The 22,221-nt window shown below is 37.5% G+C and overlaps 2 protein-coding genes across 7 annotated transcripts in view; one reads left to right on the forward strand and one right to left on the reverse strand.

The window, feature by feature from the left end:
• Positions 1–2,369, reverse strand: part of RPGRIP1L (RPGRIP1 like) — a 72,218-nt gene extending 69,849 nt beyond the window's left edge. Inside the window, exons 1-2 of the mRNA XM_057429570.1 lie at positions 1,962–2,369; positions 1,042–1,183 (exon numbers count right to left, since the gene is read on the reverse strand). Of these exons, the coding sequence (XP_057285553.1) occupies positions 1,042–1,183; positions 1,962–2,046 (227 nt within the window). The 5' untranslated portion in view covers positions 2,047–2,369. The remainder of the gene's footprint in view (positions 1–1,041; positions 1,184–1,961) is intronic.
• A 3,704-nt stretch (positions 2,370–6,073) lies between these two features.
• Positions 6,074–22,221, forward strand: part of FTO (FTO alpha-ketoglutarate dependent dioxygenase) — a 245,058-nt gene continuing 228,910 nt past the window's right edge. For 5 of the 6 annotated variants that reach the window (XM_057429573.1, XM_057429579.1, XM_057429578.1 and 2 more), the window contains exon 1: positions 6,080–6,208. In XM_057429573.1, the coding sequence (XP_057285556.1) occupies positions 6,170–6,208 (39 nt within the window). In that variant the 5' untranslated portion in view covers positions 6,080–6,169. Of the gene's footprint in view, positions 6,209–22,221 lie in introns of all 6 variants that reach the window. The other variant, XM_057429577.1, reaches the window with a different exon arrangement.

Here is a 22,221-nt window from a genome sequence, read left to right on the forward strand (position 1 = left end):
ACATTCTGTGTGATTTTATTTAAGTGGCTGATGAGTGTGTTTGATAAATCATCTAACAGAAACACTGGAAATGGCATTTGCAAAGTTTGCATAAGCAAACAATTCATTTATTCCGCTGTCTTATATTTGTCAGTAGCCTGACAGAAAAGATGGAAGTTATGTCATGCTCGTCAATTTGATAGTGAATACTGAGTCAAAAGGAAAGAATGTTTTGGACTTTTGAGAAGTATGAAATATCTCACCTAGAGAAGCAATATCTTCAGACACCCATTCATGAACTTGTTAGCTTGTTACCAGAAGCTAGCTTAGATGCAGCAAGATTTTATTAGCTTAAGTGCAGCACAATGTGAACACAGAGTCATGGTGTTTTCGGATTAACGAGTCCTCCTGGAGTATAGTAACACCATGAAGAGCTCTGCTGAGTCCAGACTGGTTTGTCAGCACAGCACAAAGTTTAGTAACAACCCTAATGTTGCTTGCATATGTTTGGGCACACTGGATACTATGCTGGCCATGCTACTTGGGATTTCTTCTATGAAGTTATCTATTACCCTTAGTATAGGAGAGTTGATCACAATTATAAAGATACGTTAGGGTTTAACTAGATAAAAGGCTAGATGCTAGTCAACTTGGACGACAGAGAAGAACAAAAAGAGGGGCAGAATCTCTTCATAGGACATTATGATTCTAGGATGAAATACCTGATGACTAATTAGGCTTCTGCTGCCTCTTCTTTAGTTCCCAGAATACCTGTTATATTCGTACTGAGATAGCATTGCTATGAACCCAAGGTACCAGCTCTGAAGTGGTGGAGAGCAGTGTGCCTCTCTACATGGAGATCTAATACTGTCCACTGCAAAAAATATCCCATATACCACAGAGACAACCAGAGATCAATAAAAAAATGAATTCCAATGAGTGATTTATGCTACTATTTTAAAAAGTGCTCTGAGAGAAATCAGCATGATTTTGAACCTGTTGATAATGCTTTAAAGAGTGAAAATGTTATTGTAGCTAAAACAAAAACACTAAGCTCCATACCTTTTAATCTTCTCCTCTTGCTTATTTGCATGCTGTTTGAGTAAGATGTTCTCATCGTGTACACGAAGGAATCTGTCTTCCAGTTCCTTTCGACTGATTCGTGATACAGCTTGTCGAGCTTTTACATTCTGTGTAGTTGATTCTACTCAAACAAAGACAACTTTAAATTACCTTCAATATATTCAACAACATGTAATCCAAAGTCTAACTGATTTTGAAATACTGAAAAAAACCAAAATTTTCAAGTAGCTTGATATTTTACACTTGTATCAGTCTGTTGATTATCTTTTGCAGACACTGGCGTATTAACATCTCCTTTTGTCTCCTTCTTACAGATGAAAAAAATAATAAAAAAAATTACACAGTAAACAGTACATAACTCGACAGCTCAAAGGAAATAGTTGAGCAAATAAAAAGGCACTGTCAAACATACTACTTAAAAAATAAATGATCATTACCAACGAGATGCTTTCTAATCAAAGTTAACATACTCTCTTGAAGCTTGACAAGATTAACTCACAATAATGTAAATTTACTTAGATACAAGATTAAGCCCAGTACTTCCATTTTAACAGCAGCTGAGTAACGTATAAGAATGCAATAGTATTTTTGGTTCCCATTTTGTTCAAAGGGCCTGGCTTTGTCCTCAGTTCAGCAAAACAAGTCCTCCTTTCTTCTGGAAGGATGAATTTTATACCTCAATGAGTTTTCCAGTTTTTACCAAATCACAGCAGCTCCTCTCTTATAACAAGCAACATGAACATAGAGTGGGCCATAGTACCTTTCAGAATTTAACCCAGGTTTTGAATGGTATTTGAACTTAATTTTATGAGTGGGAACGTCAGAAACGATTTTAGAAAGAAACTAAAGAAGCCACTGATCAAAGCCTGCAATTGTAATAAACAGCAGCTGGTACAAACCTTGTAATCCTTCAATTCCAGCTGGAGTTAGACCTACATCTCTCACAGGCAGGTCCCCTACGGTTTCATCAGCTGGAAGTGACATGGCTTATCTACGGATAACAAAATTCAGATTAAATTCTTTTCCATCTGTAACTTAGACTGCAAGACTAGAATGAACTACAACACATCACATAAAATAAAGGAAATAGTAATGACAGATTCATGGAAATGACAGACTCATACATTACTATAAATGTTCCCATCTCAATTGTGTCACTCAGAAGAGAATCTAAACTTTCAAGTTTGAAGTTATGCCAGTTTTAATCCATGCACAAAATATGGCTTCTGTTACATAAGTAATACCATTTTCCAGATTTTGAATCGGCCTCTTTGAAACAGAGGTGCTGGAGGTTACAAAGTCATTTCAGTGCTGCCTACTATCCTTTTAGTCTTTCAATCACTGTCATAACAGAAACTATTTTCTAGGAGACTGTCCTATGAAAGATTCTCATAAATCTCAATGCATTTCTTTCTTGAGGCAACAGAAAGCGTAGCTACATGACAAAGTGAGATTAGGAAAAGTATTAATGTGAAAAAGTACTACATTTGTTTCAGTGTAATGTAATATGAAGATACTTGTTAACAACTAATATTTCTTTCTTCTCTTCCAGTGCAGAAAATTAGTTGCCCGCCACAGAGTCAAGTAAGCCTGAAATAGCATGAAAAGAGAGAATAAAATCCTTTGGACAGTCTTTCCTTTCAGTCCTCCATCACTTTTTAGGTGATACGGATCCTTAGTGAATTCAAAAACATCTAGGAAGCACTGGGAAATTAACGGCGATGTTACAAAAGACCTGCACTGGATGACAGAAGTGACACATGCATAGACATTGCATGAAGTATCTCTTAATTCCATTTTAACCAAAACTTCTGCTAAAGATGTGCCTTTCTTCTACTAGTAAAGTCATGACTGTTGAAATGCCTAAACTGACCTCCACTTGCATATTAGGAATAAGGTTGCAGTTTCAATGTTAGTCGTAGAAAGAGAATAACAGCTCACAACGTTGAGGTCAACGGCATGCAGCCACTGTAAAAAGTGGCACAATTCTAATCACAGACACATCAGCCAGGATCCAGATTGTCACTGTCCTCTGCTCTTTTCGTGTTACTCACACAATCCCTCAAAATTTTTTTTTTTCTATTTGTTAAATTAGCGCTGTCTACAGTCATTGACTTCATTCGGATCTAGGTTCATTACTGAGGTCAGTATTATGTATCACTGTATCAATATCACTCTAGCAACTGAGACTGTAGTAACCCAGAAATCTTTACCTCTCAATGATCCACCCCAGTTTGGTTCATGCTGGTGGCAAGGAGGAGATGCTACCATTACACGTCTTTCTACAATGTGGTTGTCTTAGTCTTCACAAATAAAAAATGACAGAGGTTTGGGGGCTTTTTCTGGCAAATTTCAGAGAGGTCAAGAGCTAAACAAATATTTTATCAGCGTGACTCCACAATGTTTTTGATCTATCAAAACCAAGCTTCAAAAACTCTAGCGGAACAACAGCACAGGCAAACATTCCTGGTTTTCACTATTCGCCAGGTATTGAGGAAGCATTGCTATGAATGTTATTTTCAGTATGAGAAAAAGCTCATTCATTAGAAAACACAGACAAAACAGGTGCTTGCTCCTGAAGTAAACAAACATAAAACCACTTGTTAATAGTAATTCATTACTAGCTGCAACAAAACTACAGAACAACTTAAGATGTAAGCAAACGAATATAGCAGGGCTGTACATGAAAGCCAGTTTCTACTGGCGACATAACTTGCAGACAAGCTGCTTTAAATCTAAGGTCCCGAAAACTTAGGTGAAATTTTCAAAAATAAAAGGAAGAATTAGTTGTTTCATTTTTATTACTAAGAGACTGAAATTGAGGATTCAGCTTTCTTTTCTGCCATGGGCCAGGAGAAGAAAAATCCAAATTAACTTTTTTTATGAAAAAGCTTGGGTTTAGATAGAAATAGTAAAACTTGCCTCCTGGTTTTGGGGAGGTAAAATATAATTACAAGATTCAGAATTTGGCTTGGCAACTTATTTGCCTGATTAGTAACCTAAAAACTATCTATGTCCTTGATAATCATGAACACTCACCATTTATGCTTCTCCAAGAAGGGACACTTTAAAAGGCAAATCATGTGTTAACATCTGTTACAGTTACTTACTGAATGCTATCTCAATGTCAATCACCAACACTTAAAATTACTTTCCTTCCAACCAAAGTCCCAGCATCATTTCTAAAAGCATGAGATTTCTCACACAGCTCCATTTCCAAAGTGATTTAATCTGACAAAATCATTCATCAAGACTGCTATAAAAGTGATAGTATGCGAGAGTCCAGCACTTCTTATAATAAAGCATAATAAAGAGATGAATTTATATTTGCATCTGGACAGATCCACATGCCATGATGAACCTCGACAACTTAAACCCATTTTTATTTCCAAGAAAGGTTACCCCACAGTCAATCAGCCTTTCCTATTCTTAAAAAATAAGAGAACTTCACATAAAAAGAGAGGAGAATTCTCCATATTTTTGGGATTAGCCCACAAAAAATTCAAGTTTAGTATAAGCAAGAATTTTAGATATAGCTACTGAACTTAAAGAAACCGTAATGTCTTTTATACACTGCGCTACTTACAAAACTGATGCTATCACCACTTGTATCTCACAAGTAACTACAAAAACTTGCATACAGATTTGCAGGGTTATAAAGAACAGCCAGTAATGAGCGTGAATACTTAAGTATCAAAGTGCATACTTGAGGCCCAAATTTTTATACAGCTCACAGAAGAGTACTGTTCTCCCAACATCATTCAAATGTAGCAAAACTGAGGAGGAATTATGTACATTTCTGTATGTTCTCAGACAGAGGTGCTAGAAGGCTCAGTTTCCAGTGAAAACTGAAAAATTAGAACACATCAATTGTTTCAAGGTGGATTTAGAATTTTATGAGTCTTGGCCATGACCAAGATGATGCTTTTCTTATAAAATTCTACTCCATTTCTCTGATAAAGGGTAAAAGGAAAAAAAAAAGGCAAAAAAATATATGGAAAGAAAAAAAAAAAAAAAGGCTGGGGGGTGGGAAGGCAGACCACCCATCTATCTCAGCCTACCACAAAGCATACACCATACTACTTCCAGCATATACCCTTCCTCTACTGACGCCTTATATGTCTGTACTCTGCCGGGCTTGTCATCTAAAATAATCTCACTTATTACCTGCTAGGAGTATGCACACATATCATCTTCCAAACATTATCTGTTGCAGTGTTGTGAGTTTTAGGAGGTGGAAAGGAAAAGAAAAGCCAAACCAGAGAAGACACGGAAGATAAAGGAAACAAAATCTCAACACCCTGCTGCAGTTTGAGGGAAGCAACATCTCCCCTACTACTGCAACGCATAAAAAAATGAAAACGACCGTGCCTCGCCTTCAAGAAACCACACGCGCTTCCCAAATTCTTCTTCTAGTCCTTCCGTTGCGGCAATGACCGGAGGGCTAAGGAGGGCGGGGATACGCAACGTCTCCTCAACAGAGGACCGCCTTCACTACCCGGGTTTTCCCGCCCTCCAGCACATGACACAACTCCCGCTTGCGCCCAGCGGCCTTTTTATGTACAGAGGCCGAACCGAGAGGCCTGTAAGGCTGCTTTCTCGGAGAATGGTGAGGCAACCTGCCTCTTCCCAAGGGCACTGAGCTGCGAGAGAGGGAGCCTCACAGATGTCAAACTCCCGCCTCAGGAGCGCAGCCCCTGGCCGGGCCCCCCTGCAGCGCAGGGCAGGCCCGCCGCCGCCAGTCCCCGCTCCTCAGGGACACCCGCGCTTCTAGACATGGCTCCCCATCCCCCTGAGCGGCTCCAGCACCGCCATCCTTCCCCCGCCGTGCCCCTGCGGAGGACAAGGTATCTCGTACTCACAGCTCCCCGTCAGACCCACGCCTCTTCTCAGCGTAATGTTACCAGCAGCCGCTGTTGCCAACCAGGTCTTTCCGCTTCCCGCCCCGCTCTGCGGCGCTGCCTGCTGGGAGCTGTAGTTCGGGGGCAGCTCACAACCGCCGTGCTGCGGCCGCGGTGCTCCTGACGCGCTTGCCGCGGGCCGTAGCTGGGCCGGTGGTGGCGGGCGCTGCTGGGAGTAACCGCGGGAGGAAGGCTGAGGCGGCAGCATGAAGAGGAGAGCAGGGGAGCGGGAGAAAAAACTGAAGGTACCTTCCCTTTTTTTCCTGCTCCCGCTCAGCTCGGAGGAGCGTGCCCGTGCCGAGCCCTCGTTACCGCGCTGCTGCAAGGCTCATGGGGCTGCCGGGGCCTCCCGTGCTGGAGCGCCAGGAGACCCGTGGGGGGGCCTCGAAGCTGCCGTCAAGTTAACTGTGGAAGGGAAGTGACCCCAGCACCGGACTCCCTGCCGCGGCTTGGCTGCGGGCGGGGGGCCGCGGCGTGCCTGCGAGGCGAGTCCTGAGGCGTCCCCTCGGGGGCCTGGCAGGGGGGGGAGCACCGGCTCCCGGGCCCGGCCCCGGTTGACAGCTCGTCCCTCGTTCGCCGTTCCAGTCGCCGTGGTGAAGTGGTCCGTGTGTGCCCAGTGTCCCAGAACAGGGGCTGCGGACCGGTGCTCGAGGGCCGGGGAGCTCTGTCCAGGTTGAGGTCTGCTTGCTGGCCGAGCTGAGGGGCTGCAAATAATTTGCAAACCTTATATTCCCCGGTCCCGTGAAAGAGGGGAGCCTAGTGTAGCTTTAACAGTACTACTCATAAAGTTTTTTACTGCCTGGGGAAGATGCTTCGATGTAAATGCAAGTTCTACGGCGTTACAAGAAAAAGTATTAGACAAGTAAATGTATGTTTTTGTGAAGACATTGTTATATGATGCATTATGTAACTGTGCTTTTATTTCCAAATTTAGAAGTACTCTACACCAAGCCTGACCTAAATAAACACTTTTAAATCTGTTTCAGCACCCTAGCTTTATAGTGTTTTCTTCTTGATGATGCGTTTAAATGCAGTGGTGTTAACGGCTTACACTAAAGATGGAATTACACTGCTGGGTGTTTTGTTGTTGCAGGTGTCTCTGCATTGTACAATATTTGACAGCAGCTCTGGATGATTGTTGTGCTTCTGCTCGTGGTGTTTACAAAATAGTAGTACAGAGAAGCAGAAATTACTTGTTTGAAAGCAGAACACTGATGTTAATGGCAGGAAGGATAATTCCCATTATAAATTTAGAAAAAGGTCTCCTAAAATGGTAATCTGATGCACCCGTGTTTGCATACTGAGCACACAGCGTTTGGTACTGGTATTAATTTACTATTTAATATTAGACATTATTTCACTATAGGGCCTTTTGCTGAAGGACAGTACCTGTAAGTGTTTCATTTGTGTTCTGCTCTTCTTTATATGTGAAAACACATACAGATGTAAGCTGTCCAATACAATGGAATTATGTTGCAGTAAGAAAAACAGCCCATACCTTTTTTAACCTGTATGTCTGTTATTCCTCCAAAGGCTTTTGTCTTTGCCATAGATCTCAAACACATTTGGGAATCATATGCATCAGGATATAATTACCATTGGTAATCTAATTGTTCAGAGATATGCGCGAACTATGCTGACAAAGGCTGTAGGGGAGCACATCACTTGAAGAGGCATTGGATGATCATGCATAAGAAAAATTCAAGGGCTCTAGAGTGGTAGAGTACTGCCTTAGACATATCTGTTGTAGGTGCAGAAATAGAAGGATGGAAATTAAGAAGAGGTCCTTACAGAATTTAAAGGTATGAATACTTATAGGGTGTCTTAGGAGGATGTTGTAAGTTGGGTACTACATGGGAGAAGCTTTGAGTGGATTGGAAATGAAGCAAAAGGAGTCTGTAGAACATCTTAGAATAAAGGATGCCAAAGAAAAATTTGAAGATGAGAATGAGAAGATAAGGGGTTATACAGGAAGAAATGTGTGCTTTATTTTCATGGATGCATCTTCATACTCGTATTACTTTATACAACTTAATTAGAAGGGTAATCTTTGGGCTCCTTGCACTCTATCAAGTCACCCTTCAGTCTCTAGGTTTAACCAGTTTGCTTATGTTGCCCACCTAAGAAAAGCTGAAGGCAAAGGAAGTGTGTATTTATTGTAGTAGTTCTGCCAAGACTTCCACTTTGGTCCTGATCAAAATATTTCATAGCAAACCAACTATTAGTGAAGTTAACTTGACCTCTTCTGGAGAACAAGATTTATGAGGCCTACTAATGAGAGGGAAATGGTTGGATAGAGAAGCTGGTTTGGATTATGTATCTCCTGGCAATGTCTTGTCTTCTGGAGAATTAAATCCTGAATTAAAGTCCTTGTTTTGCTCTAACTGTATACAGTTAAATGCTGTCTGTCAGAAGCCTGGTGATTGGCTTTTGCTTTGTAACTATGCAGTATGTTTCTTGTATGTGATAAGCTGTTCTCCGTCTCCCAAATTTTCATGTTTACAGCAAGTTTTGATTTATGCTGTTACAAAAGAACATTTCTGTTCCAAGTACATGTGGTAGAAATTCTTTATAGTGCATTGTTGTCATACAGTAATTTCCACTTTGCACATCACTCAACTGGATTAGGTAAGGTCGACTCTCTAGCAGAAATTAAATTCTTTATGCTAGTATTTGGTGTTCCAAGCCCAAGAGGAGGAGGATGCAAATTCATTCCTGGGAGGAGGGTCTGACAAAACTTGGGAAACAGTAACCAGAAATTAATTACTCAGCTGTCTGAAACACTCTGTTGGGGATGCTGCTGTCTTGTGGAATGTTTCTCTGAGTTTGAAGTGGACAGCAAAATAGGATTATTCTGAAGTTTGTAAAGACCTCTGTAGAAATGTTGCATGCCATCAACTTCGCTGGTCTTCCCCATAGCAAATATTACTTCTGTGCATACAACCAGAGCTGTCAGAGTAAATGTTGCTCATTAGCTGGAAAGGCATTTTAATGAAACTGTCCACTGGGGGTGTGTTTCATTTGTGTGCATTCCTTTTAACTAGTGTTCAGTTTTAATTAGTAGAGTTTATATTTATTTTGACTTTTTTCTTTAGACTGTTGGTCAGAGTTTTGGTCACCTTTCAGTAAAATTCTTTTTGGGTGAAGAAAAGGTACCACATAAACTAAGACCAAACATAAAGCTCTTATTTAATTGTTTGTTTATAATCTCACTTTGAACTTGGGAAGAAAGCTTTTTTGCTTTTAGAATTTTATTATCTTGATTAATATTCACAGGTTAGTTAAAAAGGTTAATCTTTAATGTACGACTGTTCTCAAGACTTAGGTAAAGTGAGTTTGTTTAAAGTAAGTTTCAGTGTGGCAGATGCCAAGTTTTAGCAAGTTTTATATGTTTCTACTTGCCACTGGTTGCATATTAAGAACCTGTGTCATTACCATGTCAAAGACAAGATGCTCAGCTGGTCTGCAGTATTACTTTATTTTACTTTAAAAGGATTACATTGACGGGTCTTTGGAATAGACTACTAAACCCAGTTCACAATTACCTTGTGTAGCTGTTTATGCTAATTCACATTGCTGTGCAGCCAGAGCTGACTACAGAGACTGTATTTCACAGACATTACTGTTAGGTTTGTACAGATCCCAGCACAGCTGGGACCCCAATCCAATAAAGTTATTGCTACACAAATAATAAATGTATCAATATACACATATCTGAATATTCACAAGGGCTTTTACAAACATATTCATGTGCAATTTCACATTTGTGAGACATGTTAGACAAAGTGGCAAGGAAATATAAAGCTTTAAATAACACAAAGCCTTGCATGTATTTTATTTACAAGGAGAAAAAGGGAATATACAGTGTTCTGGCTGAGACTACAATGAAAGTCTTATTTCCCGCATCATTCTCATTTTTGCTGGCTGGAAAATAATATATGTTTATAGGATAAAACAGGTTGCCTCAACATATTAATACTGAGAGAAAAATAGGCAAGTATTCTGAGAGCAGGGGAATGATTTTAGAATTAATGCTGAAAAATGTCACCCATACTGTGTGATGAAGTATATAAACTTTAACAGTCTTATCATAGTTTGCTCAAATGTTACATTAATTTCTTTTTCGTGTTATTGTTCAGCCTCTTAAAAAATAAAAACATACAAAATTTTCTAATAGAATAGATTATTGTAGAAGTTGTATATAGGAAAATTAAAGTTAATGAAACAGCTTAGATGCAGTTAAATAAGCTTCTTGTCATGCCATATTTCTGCTTACGTAAATGGTGTGCAGGTTTTAGCAGACTCAGCAGCCAGTATGCCAGTAGCAATCTTTGTGGTAATCACATTATTGGCCCTTACCATTATTAATGAGACAATAATTAAGAAATAGTGTTGATAGTCACATAACACATGATTTGTATATTGGAAATGGTCAGGTAGAACCTTGCATATGCAGAATAAAATACAAGAAAGAATGCGTGGCAAATATTCCTTTTAAATTTATCACGTTCCTGCTGTTTAAATTGCCTCAGCTGCTAATGCTGGAACCATTACAGTAATGGACTCAGCAAATGAAGGAGAACCAAGACATACACACTTTATTACTGGAGAGGTAATTTTCTCTTCAGCTGTAATAGCAGCAGTGCCTAATATTGATCAGACCATCAAGATACTAATCCTCTGTAAAATTACTTATTATAACTGAAAATGTGTTAATCCAAATCAGTCTATGTCCTGACTTTCTACTTACTGTTGAATACAGACTATTAGATGGTTTAGTTTTTGTGATTTAAAGCCCTTGTGTTCATAATAGTAGGAGCTTCCTCTGAAAGAATGTGTGTTTAATCTTAGCTATGGCCCAGGGTTGTCTTTTTGTTTTAACTAGAACATCACCCACTTAATTAAGAAGTGCATGTCTATCTTGCTGCTCTGAATTATATTGGTACTTTAGGCTCTGCAGATTTATTAAACATGTTGTTTTACATTCACTCTGTCTTTTTTTTACTATAAATAAGAACAGATATATACTTCACATATTTGAATCTTCTGAGATCTCCCAGCTAAGGATGCAAGGAGCATGGATACTGAAAACACTAAGTCATGTTTTGCTGACTGTGGCTTGTAAGGCTGTTGTGTATGAGAGTAATGTAAGCAAGTTCAAATGCTAGGGGTCTAAATGTTTTTGGTGAAGCACTACATGAGACAGTACTATGGGAGCTGTGCATATTCCGTATCTGAATATGCACTCTTGGGAAGGCTCCTCCTATTTAATTTTTTTTTTTTTTTTTTTTTGGTGTTTCACCTCCACTTTGCCTCATCTATTTTTTCATAGTCTTGTATGTTAAGATTGTAAGTTCATGTCTATTACTTGTAACCTCTAGCCAGCTAAAATTTCGGCTTGGTTGCATGCCACAAGTATAATAGCTGTTATGGGTGCACAATACCTTGTAGGGCATGGCTGCATGAAATGAGTCCATTAACCCTGACCTTTCATTAGGCTTACCAATATGGGTTTCTACCATATGACAGTAATTGGTATTTTGCCAGCTTAGGGAAAGTGTCCTGAAAGTGGGACAAGATGCAGAACTGGTTGCTTATTATGAAAACTCTGATAGTGTTCCATGCATTTTAGGAAGCCTTTTTTGTTGTTGTAGTATCAATTAGATTTTATGCTGGCAAAATGACAGCATATTTATTTACGTAAGTACCCTTCTACTTCCTTTTTAAATTGTTATTTAACTGATTCAACTTATATCATTTAGAGAGATTTCACATTTCCTAAAAGGCACTGAAGTACAGGGATTTTGATTCCTTGTCTGCCTCAGAACACCAAATTCCCACCTCCCTGCCTGTTTCTAATAAAAAGTATGAGAAGACCAAGTTGCTTGCTTAACTCCAGTTCCCCTACTGAACAGCCTCTTTACTATACTTTTCAAGACAGCAGACTAGAAATGAGTACAGCAAAGCATCTTGTGTGATGTGATGATTTGGAGAAGTTCACTTACTCAGCTGAAAGCTACACTGGCAAATGTTAAGATGAACTTTCAAGTCTTCTCTCAGTAAGTTTTCAACTAGACTGTTCTTAAACTTGAGTATGTTCTCAAACAGCACCACTGAGACAAAGAAAATAATTACTAATTTAGTGTCACACATGTGGTGTCAAACATGTGATGAGAGTGGTTTGCATTCTTTTTCGAATATTTCTATAACTTGTGGCATTCAGGAAGATTAAATTTACCCCAAAAGAAAGTATGTTCTGGAAACTGTTCCTGTTTTCTGTAGAAAATAAAAACTGCACATGGATTGAATTTTTGGTTTTGAATGAACATCTTTCGTAAGAAAAATCTTTTGGAAGTTGTTAGCAGGTGGTTCTATTTCGGAAAGTGAGGTAGTCTCAGATGTAGGTCACCCAAACCCTGTTTTCTTCTGAGTGTGAACTTAGTTTATAATCTGAGAAGTTTCAGGTGGAAATTGGCATTTTTTAAAATGAAGCTATAGTGAAATGTCCTGCTGGAGGTGCAGTACTGGGCCTGCTTTCAGGGCTATTTATAGATTTAAAAGACACTGAATAATTGCTATGCTTTTCACTCCTACAACAGGTAGGATTCAGTTTCATCTGATCCCAGGATAGTAAAAAGTAGACAGGCCAGATAGTGAATGCCTAAAGCTTGTTTCTGTTCCAAGTGCAACTGGTGATCAAACTTACACAGCCTTTACCTGAAGCAGGATTGGGCTCTCATGCATTTAATAATTCATCCATTTATTAAATTATTTAATTAACCTATAATGACCAAGAACATCCAAAATATCAGATGGTTGTCTTCCCTTCAGCTAAGTCTAAAAAGCATTATAGTTCACTAGTGAAGTGCAAAACCTGGTTATGAATATTTATCAGCATTTGTAGTATGGGACAGGTTAAACATCTTTGAAGCCTTCTGGATAGAAAGTGATAGTGCTGTAATTTCAAAATGGGTTTGGGTTTGTTTGTTTTTTGTTTGTTTTTATTTACTGGAGTTTATTTAGCTTAACAGTTTTTTGCCTTTGTGCACATTCTGTACCAGCTTCTAAAAGAATTACATCTTTATCTTCTAGAAGTTGTTCAGTTTCATTTTGTGCTTTTATCTGCTGCTCATCCCACCTTTTTTATTTAAAACCGTAAAGTTATTTCAGTGTAACTGCTGTTGTCACCTTTGCCCTCAGCTAATCAAATAGTTTACCTTGAGGGAAGCATTTATCTCTCACTTTCATTATTATTATTTTTGTAGCTGTAAAGATATATATTTTATGTCTCCAGAAGGGTGTAACAGTGAAACGAGGTATTGATCTGCTGTATTTGGCAATTTCTTTCCACCTTGCCATCGATACCATGTCAGCCTCTGTCTGTACTGTGGTTGACCTCACAAATAGCTCTTTATGTTCCCATTGGATTCAAATGATATACTATGCTCAAAACTAAATCGATGGATGATTATAAACTTTTTAGTATTATTTCATAACCCCTAGGCAGCTGATACTTCATGCAGTGAATACTTGAAAAGGTACCTGATTAAAATGTGTTGCTGATTCTGTTCTAAGGTTTAAAATTGTGTTGAAATCTAGCATCCCCTAATACTAAATTCAGGGTCTGATTTGTGTACTTGTGTCCAGATAACAAAATTAGTGAAACTTCTACCTGAAATTCACAGGGGAAATCTGTCATTGCAAAGCAGTAAGCCTCTTGAAACATACATGTTTATTTGGAAAAGTTTGCTTGCAAAAGGATAGGCTTATGCAGATAAATTAAGCAGCAGCTTGTAGATCTGGGAAGAATTTGTATTTGGCTGTATCCTTTTCTGATTTTCTTCTACATTTACTTCTAATGCAAATTATGTCATTGCAACAGGAAGAGTTGCTCTTGGTTTCAAAGGAAATAGTACCTGGTATCTAAATTGTGTGATGGCACATGACTGCAGATGGTAAAATACTGAACTGCATTATAGTGCATATGTATGTAAACTAATCGCAGAAAGAAAACAGAACAAATTATTTAATCTAAAGAAACTGGGGGGGGGGGGGAAGTTATTTGGGGGCTTTGTCATAAACGATGCATATAAGCAACAGGGAAATGATAATCTTTCTGGTTTGAGAAGCTTAGTTAGAGTCAGAATTCAGAAAGAAATTTCTAATAAGCTTTTTTAAAGAAAATGAGCTTTTGTCAAACTTAAAACTTTTGCAAGACATTTACTCAAAAAAATTGTGAAGAGGTGTTCCAATGAAAGAGATTTTGAGTATTTCAGTTATGTTTTGTGAGACCACATAAGTGGTATATTTTTAGTATCCAGTTTAAAACACCGGAAATCATACCAAAGCTCTGCTCAGTTTGAAATGTTTTTTGTAAGCCTGGATTTTTTCTGAAATGTAAACTTTTTTACATACTGCAGCTGTTTTGAAATTAAAAAAAAATCCACTTCTGTCTTCCATCCAGGTAGGAACCAAAAGGTTATTTTTACTAAATTTGTTATTTCAAATTTTGTATTTCCTGAGTAGAATGGAACAGACCTGATAGGAGGAAAGAGGAAAAGATAGTTCCATTACTCACTTTCCAGCAATTCCCTTATCAGTCCTTTAAAATAAGATGGGTTGAATCAGTTGTGTGGTTTCTTGCATCTTTGGTAATAGGGAAGAAAATGTTTTGGTTTGAATTTCACACTGTCAATCTTGGAAACCTTCTGGTATGCACTGTCACTCATTTCTTGGACTTCTGTCACTGGTGTCTGAAGAAGTCGTGAGACAGTCATGTGAATACTGTCAGTCTTGGTTCAATAGAGTGTTTACAGAAAGCATTTATACATAGACAAACATGAGGTAGAAGCAGCTTATGAGTGCTACCAAGGTTCTGATTTGCTAGCCTTATATTTCACTTTAAAAGACTTCAAAAATTTTTTATTTGCATTAGTGAAAACTTGTATTCTTGGGTGCCTTCCTCTTTAATCAATTTTGCTTCAGTGTGTCATGGGGGATTTCTATATATTTGGTAATAGAGATATTTTGTATATTATACATATCTATATGATAAACTCTGCACTCCTTAAGTAATGGTAAACAATAGGTAATGTAGCAGGCAATCTAATACACAGTTTGGTTTTCTCTTATTTTGTTTTGTCTTTTGTCTGGCTAGTCTTCCCTTCTCCCAGTGCTTAAAAACCAAAACAACTTTTTGGGTTGTTTTTTAAAAAAGCTTTGATACTGTAGTGGGTTTCTTTGCATTATTGTTATTTATATTTCAAGTTACATTCCATGAGCTCTTCTCCAGTATTGTTGCAAATAAAAAGTTGAAACTTGTCTGAAATTTCCTCGCTCCAGGAACTGATACTTCAGAAGACTTCTCATAAACACTTGACTTGTAAGTTGTGGTGCTTGCTACCAGTATATTACAGAGTCCTTAGTGGTGTTCCAGCCTAAACTCTTAGAACAAACTGTAGATATTGCTTAGCCTTCCTTGAACTGTTTTAAAATTGTCTTCTGTTACTGAATATTTGTATCATGTGGCTCCTTAGTGTATCATCTCATCTCATCTCATATTATTTCATGAGTTTATTCTCACAGAACATCTCCATAGTAGGGAGGTATTTTTCCCTCTCCTATGAAGAGAAATTAAAGTGCAGAAAAACTTTAATTTTTCATTCCACAAGTATAGTGGTGGCTTACGATGAATATCAGGTAACCTCCCTACCTGCCTTGTGGCTGAGTTGTGTGTGTCCAGTAAGTTTGGTGCATTTGGACAGGGGTTGGCTACCTGAAACTGTGTGTCTGTGCACACACTGTGCAACTCCTGGTGAAAGAATTGGGAAGTGCAGTATGTGTACTGTAACGTTATGTGCTTCAACAATGAAGAATGAAGTCGGGACATACAGACTTTAAGATTTGAAATCAGTCAAATCTAGAATGTTTCTGAGCTGATTTGGACCTCATTATAAGACAGGAAAAGAGAAAGCAACTGAAGAAAGTGGATGTGTAACCAGGCAAGTCCTTTAATAACTAAAGCATGCTTTTTTATCCTAGCGTTTTAGAGTATAAAAGGCATTGAACTTCCCCAATTTATAATTTGTGCTATAGGTAGGACAGGCATTCTTGCCCATGTAGAGAAGCTTTGAAATTTGCTCTTCAGCTCAAAATAATTAATTAAATTATGATTGTCTGCTTCTGGTTTCCTGTAATCCATTCATTGTGATCAGGACTGTAGTTTGGTCATTATCTGTGGTTTGAAGAGTGTTGATAGTATGACTTGTGCAATAGAACATATGAATATAGTTCCTGCCTTAAAGAGTTTATGCTCTGTGTGTGTCTGTTACATGACAGACAAGTGTTTTTATGCTTTATGATCCAAACATTTTCCTCATAAATAATGACAATTTTAGTTTACAAAGTGCCATTTGTAAGTAGGGTCTTTAATGTGTTTGTATTGTGACAGAAATTGGTACAAAGCAGCAATGTCACAAGCGGGATGATACCAGTGACCCAGCAAAAAGAAACAAGCTTTGCATGTTGGTCTGCTTTGTTAAAGGGCAATATTTGGCCCTGTAAGTGCAGGAGAGAGGGACTGTTCGTAAAAAAAGGGCATAAAGAGCTAACCCATATGATCCTTTGTCAGCATGATTAAATTTAGTGTCAGGCATTCATTCATATGAAAGATGAGCGGCATCGCTGTTTATCTAAGGAAAAAAGGTATTTCTATTTTTCCTGAAGTCTTCTATATGTTAATAGAGGCAAACGTGAATATGATCATGTAATTTAAATATGTAAGTAAAAACTATACATCTTTACTGGCAGTGGGTTAAAAGTAAGACGTATATGTTTTATGCAAAATAATGCAATTTCATTGTTAATCATGCTGTTCAAGTCATAACTCCACACAAAACAGTGCTTTTAAACAAATAGAAAACACTGTTATTGTACCATTTATAACAGAAATGCTTAGGATATTTAGAGAATGATGCAAAGTGTTTATTTGCATGCCTTAATGTATGCTTCTATGGCAATATTAATATACAAGTGCAGAATTAAAGTTCCGGGTGATTGTGTTAGCCTTTATTAGGAGGTGTTAGGCTCTGCTTTTTAATAACGGAAGAAAGCTGAGTATTTAGAAAAGGGATACAACTGATGTAATTTTAGAAATAAGTGCATGCCATTACAAAAAAATAAAATAATTCCTTGTGAAATGATTGAATTTCTGTGAAATATTAAAAGAAAGAGAAAGGAAAAAGTTTAGATGTCTTTCCCCTCACCCTCCTTACCCTTCCAAGTCTGGCTTGCTTAAAACAGCTGCTGGGAGTTCTGTTTAACATTATACTTTGCATGCATTTACGATTTGAAATACAAAAAATAGTCAAATTTGAGAGCGACAGTTTGAATGGCATGCTGTCAGTTTGGCTCTTCATGAATTGGCAGTGGTCTCATTTAGGACCTTCAAATATGTGTCTGCCTGGACAGAAAGAGAACATTTTGCATGTTCTTCAGAAGACAACCACTCCTTGCTGCCTCACAGTATTCAGTGGTGCATGACAGTTGCCCTTCATTGCTGTCTTCTTCGAACTTAACCTTTGACCGTCCACTTAGTTGCTGCGCAACGGTTGGAGCAGGCCAAGATGTTCATGAATGACGGGCATTGGCCTGCAACGTGCTTGTCATTATTTGACTGTCAAAAGTAGCCTGCCATTGGGCTCCATCAAGGTTTGAAACCTATGTGCAGCAGTCCATATTACTTAACTTCCAAGTCTGTCAACAGAGTGATCAAATGTGCATAAAAATGTGTGTTGAATATGTCTTTGATCATAATATAGGGAGATATTTCTTGTGTGTGGTAAATGTATTCATATGGCTTTCACAGGGTGAAGAGGTTGAATTTGCTGCCATGGTAAAAAGTGAACTGTTGTCTCCTGTGGTCTAAGTTTCAAATAGCACAATTTAGATTTGAACAGCTCTGCCAGTTAAACTCTCAGCTTGCCTTGCGTATCCTATCAGCATTTCAGCCAGCGGTATAAGTAGCAAGATACTAGACCAGTGGTGCCTGAGGTTAGCTGTCAAACTGGAACTTATTTTGGATCTTGCTGTAATGTAATATTATAGAAGGAGGTCAGCCTGTGTGATTTGTAAAGCAGTCGTGTGAACTTAAAATGACTGAAATGTTGTTTATTTCAGGTCCTTTTTTTTTTTCTTTCCTCTTGAAAGAGTTGAAGGGAAGCTAGAATTTATCATAAGGAAGTAAGAAACCTAAGGCAATGTAAAATAGTTATTTTTCTCTCAGGTACAGAATACAGTGCATATAAGAGCATCAGAATTCGATATGAAGGCTCAGTAAGGCTGAAATTCACTAAGCAATAAATGCTTGATGTTGAAAATCTTTAACAGGCAGATATATTCGTATCTTCTGATAATGAATGCTGGAGACATTCAGAACTGAACCTCATACTTATATAACAAATGGAAATTGGACTCCTGGGTTAATGAGGAATGTATGCTTCGTGTGTAGGTAAATCACTTATGCAAACTACCATGTATTAACAAATACTTTGAATTGCTTCATGCTGGAAGAGTCATATCCTGCTTTAGTATAATATTTGTTATTCACTTGGGCAAAAGCCATCTGTAACTGCAATTTATTTTACTGAATTTCAAACACATCTGTTTTCTTGTCTCAAAATATCCCAGTTCCTTTACAATTGAAATGGTATATCGAAATAACATTCCAAAATACAAATATCAGCTTAAAAAGCCATGGAGATTCACTAGAGCTTGTTCATAATTACTTCTATCCAAAGCATAAAAATAGCATTATCTTGCTAGCTAGTTATAAAATTATTATTTTTTTCTGCTTGTTTCAGCCATCTTCGTGCTAATTTAGCAGGCGCAATAGAATCATAGAAAGTGGCTAGTGGTTAGATTGCCTAGAAAAAAGAGTGTTGTTTTCATAATATCTTGCCATCTGTGTGTCTTCTGAACCCAGTTTCATTTTTTAATTCATACAATGTAATTTGCAACAGACCTCAGATCAGATGCACTGGTCTAAAAAATCAGGTTGTATCATGGAGATATCTTAGTCTTGGTCTTCTTGCTTTTAATCTTAAATGCTCCTGCTGTTTGATAGCACCCTAACTCTTTGGTTGTAGTCTTGGCTAATGCATTAATATGTGCCTTGTCTGAAATGGAGTGTAAAAATGCACACATTCCAGTATATGTTTGCATGCAAACATATATGCCATGAATGTGCAAAATGCTGTGGCAAATAAAGTGATTCTTAGATGTTAAAATTATGTTCCATTAAACACTTTATTTTGGTCATGACTGGTTACTGAGTTTTAATTTTTATGTCCCCTCTTATTGAATAATGTATACCTTGCAATATGTTTTGAGGAAGCAGGAATTAATTTTGCAGTCATATAAGTATACAAATAAACGGTGAGCATTTAAATAATGAGCCCTTGAATTTTTTGGCATGGTCTCTGAACTGAGGACTACTTTCTTGGTCTCTGGGGCTTAAGTGCTACCAAAACAAACAGAAAAATTGACCAGACTATTTGCAAAGTAAAGGGATGTTATTTTCCATTTCAGAAAGATGTTACTCTTTTTCTTACTGTAAAAATCAAGGCTTAATTTCTACTGGGAGTTAATACTATTTGTAGTCATGTTCCTGAGGGAAAAAAAGTTACAAGCACAAAGCTGTTATTTCACTTCTAGTATGAAATACCTGTTGTTCCTCTAGCCAGAGGTGGCTTTTTTGTACATTTTGAAGTAACAATTTACACTTACATGCAGTCTAAACTGAGCATCATGCAATTTACTGCAAGTATGGCCATATCTTTATATTTTTCCAAAATATATTTCCATTCATTTTGTGAATGCTGTCCAGTCTGTGTAGTAACTATGTATTGATGTTCTTGCTCTTGCCCTGCAGTTCTTTTTAACTTACCACTATTTAAAAGGAACATAAAATGCAGTAAAAAGTAAGTTCTCATGGACAGATGGTTATGTATTACCAACTAGAAGGTGGTGTCTTTTCTCATTGTTTTAAAAGATATAAAAAGCATTGCCAGTAAAGCTTTTAAAACTTTTTGACATCAGAACCAAATATTTGAAAGTCAAAACAATGAATAATAAGAACAGCAGTTAAGTGTCACTCTTTTGCTTTGTGTTCTGAATTAAGGGTATTCTGACTGAAAACAAAATGTTTCAAGCACTGTTTTCAGGATAGCAGGAGGTGTATGTGTGCTTTTTATTTCAACTTCCCAAAGTGTTCAAAAACTCTGTATGTGTGCTTATGAGGTTAAACGTCCATGATCCTCTGTGGTGTTATAGGAGAAAAATAAATCCTATTACCCAAAATAAGAGAGGTAGTATACCTTAAGGGAAGTGCTTTGTTGTCACCTATACTCTTAGCAGTACAAATATCAGCTTGTCACAAAGGTTGAGACCTTTGTAGTGTATTCTTTCAAGGTACAAATCTGTCTTCTGGCTTTAATGCAATAGCTGTGAAATATCTGTATTAGGTAAAATAGAGGTTAAGGCACCTTAAGGGCACTGAATTCTTATCTTTTTTTACTGGCAGTGGTGTCAACATGTACTAAAATGTGATGACCTACTCTCCTCTTTGATAAAAAGGAAAATGACCTGTCTACTGTGGATGGTGATGGAGTTGCCTGGGGCAGATTTTACTGTCACCTTTTTTAGAATTGGTGTGTAGAAATATAAAAAAGGCCAGGATATTTCTGTTTACTGTAGAAGTATTTGACATTTCTAGCTACTGATAAAATATACTCAAGGGTAGACAGAAGGAACTGGTTTATGCTACTGAGCAAGGTTGCCAAGAAATGCAGAGATTCTTTATTGTGTGAGCCCTTGGTATCACGGGACACATGATGCATATCAAGAGATTCCATTTGACCACTTCAAAAGCTCAAGGTTCAAGTTATGCATTTAACCCTGCTGTATGCTTGTCTGTAGCCTTTTGCTGCGTAGAAATCTAACATCTCTTGAGTCATGTCTTGACATTCTCATGTACCTGTGTACTGTGCAACTTAGAGAGTTTATTCATGCGCTTAAGGAATGCAAATAACATTAGTTTTTATATTCTGGAAATAATTGGTGTCATGTTCAAGACCCTTTCTCTGTAGCATTCCAAAGCATTTATAGTTTTGTAACAATTAATTTAGCAGTGACTATGGTTAATCTTTAACTGTGAGTGATGAAATAGATAAATAAATTTGAGAGTTGACTTAAACTATGGAGCTGGAACATCTCAAACTGTTAAATGTACTTTAAGCTGTTAGTAATATTTCTCTGGCATTCTGTAAGTTAAATCAAGGTGCTCTTCATGCTAATCAGAAACTGGACTTAAGGATGAAGAAAAAAAATTTATTACACTCATTATCAGTATTTAAGAATAGGGTGTGTTTGAGTATTCGTTCGCACCTAGCAAAGTAGTGATGAAATGCGCAAGATACTTCTTTGTGATTTCATCGTGTAATAATGATTTCATCTTTGGTTTGAAAACTCAAGAATTTCTTTCTAAGCCCCTAAGTTGATTAGTTTACAGCATCCTTTTACCAGTGCTTTAGTGGGAGCTTTATGGGTCTTATGCCTGAATTGGTCACTTTTATAAATTTTTTCCTTACCAGTTACAAAAGTGTGAGAATGAATCAGTAGTTTGTTGAAGTAATGAAAAAAACCCTTATACAGGGTAACTTTTAAAAATTTTAAAATAAAGGAAGAATTCAAAATCTGGCGCTTTCAAATGGTTTGATTTGGTGCTTGCTGACTAATGTTCCAAAAAAATTGTTACAGAAGTGAGAATCCAGGGAACAGGGAATTGACTTCCTGGTGCCAAACTGATACTTTTTTTTTTTTGGAAGCCATTTAAAGAAAGCTGAAAACCAAAGCATCTGATCTTTAGTCTACTTTCTCCTGTTTGCAAATGAAACTTGCTAAATGATGTGTATCCAAAAGTTCTAAGTATTCATAAAGAAGGTAGAAATCTCTTGGTCTTGGTTAAATTGCAGTAGAGTAAGATGAAACTAGAAAGTCAGTATTAACTAATTTAAGTCACATCAGTGAAGCGTGTGTTGCTAGATCCTGAAAATTCTGGCATTACTTTCTTCTTCTGAAGCCTAAACAATTTAACTTTGATTTTCTTTTATTGTTTAGAATTTGGTTCTAAGCATGAAAAAGAGGCGATAGCTGTCAGACCATCCTGAAAAAGGACTTCAAGCAGGCAATTCTTTTCAAC

Source organism: Pezoporus wallicus, unplaced genomic scaffold, assembly GCF_028554395.1.
Source record: "Pezoporus wallicus isolate ANWC-B61680 ecotype Strahan unplaced genomic scaffold, APGP_CSIRO_Pwel_v1 contig_13784, whole genome shotgun sequence".
Taxonomy (NCBI): Eukaryota; Metazoa; Chordata; class Aves; order Psittaciformes; family Psittacidae; genus Pezoporus; species Pezoporus wallicus.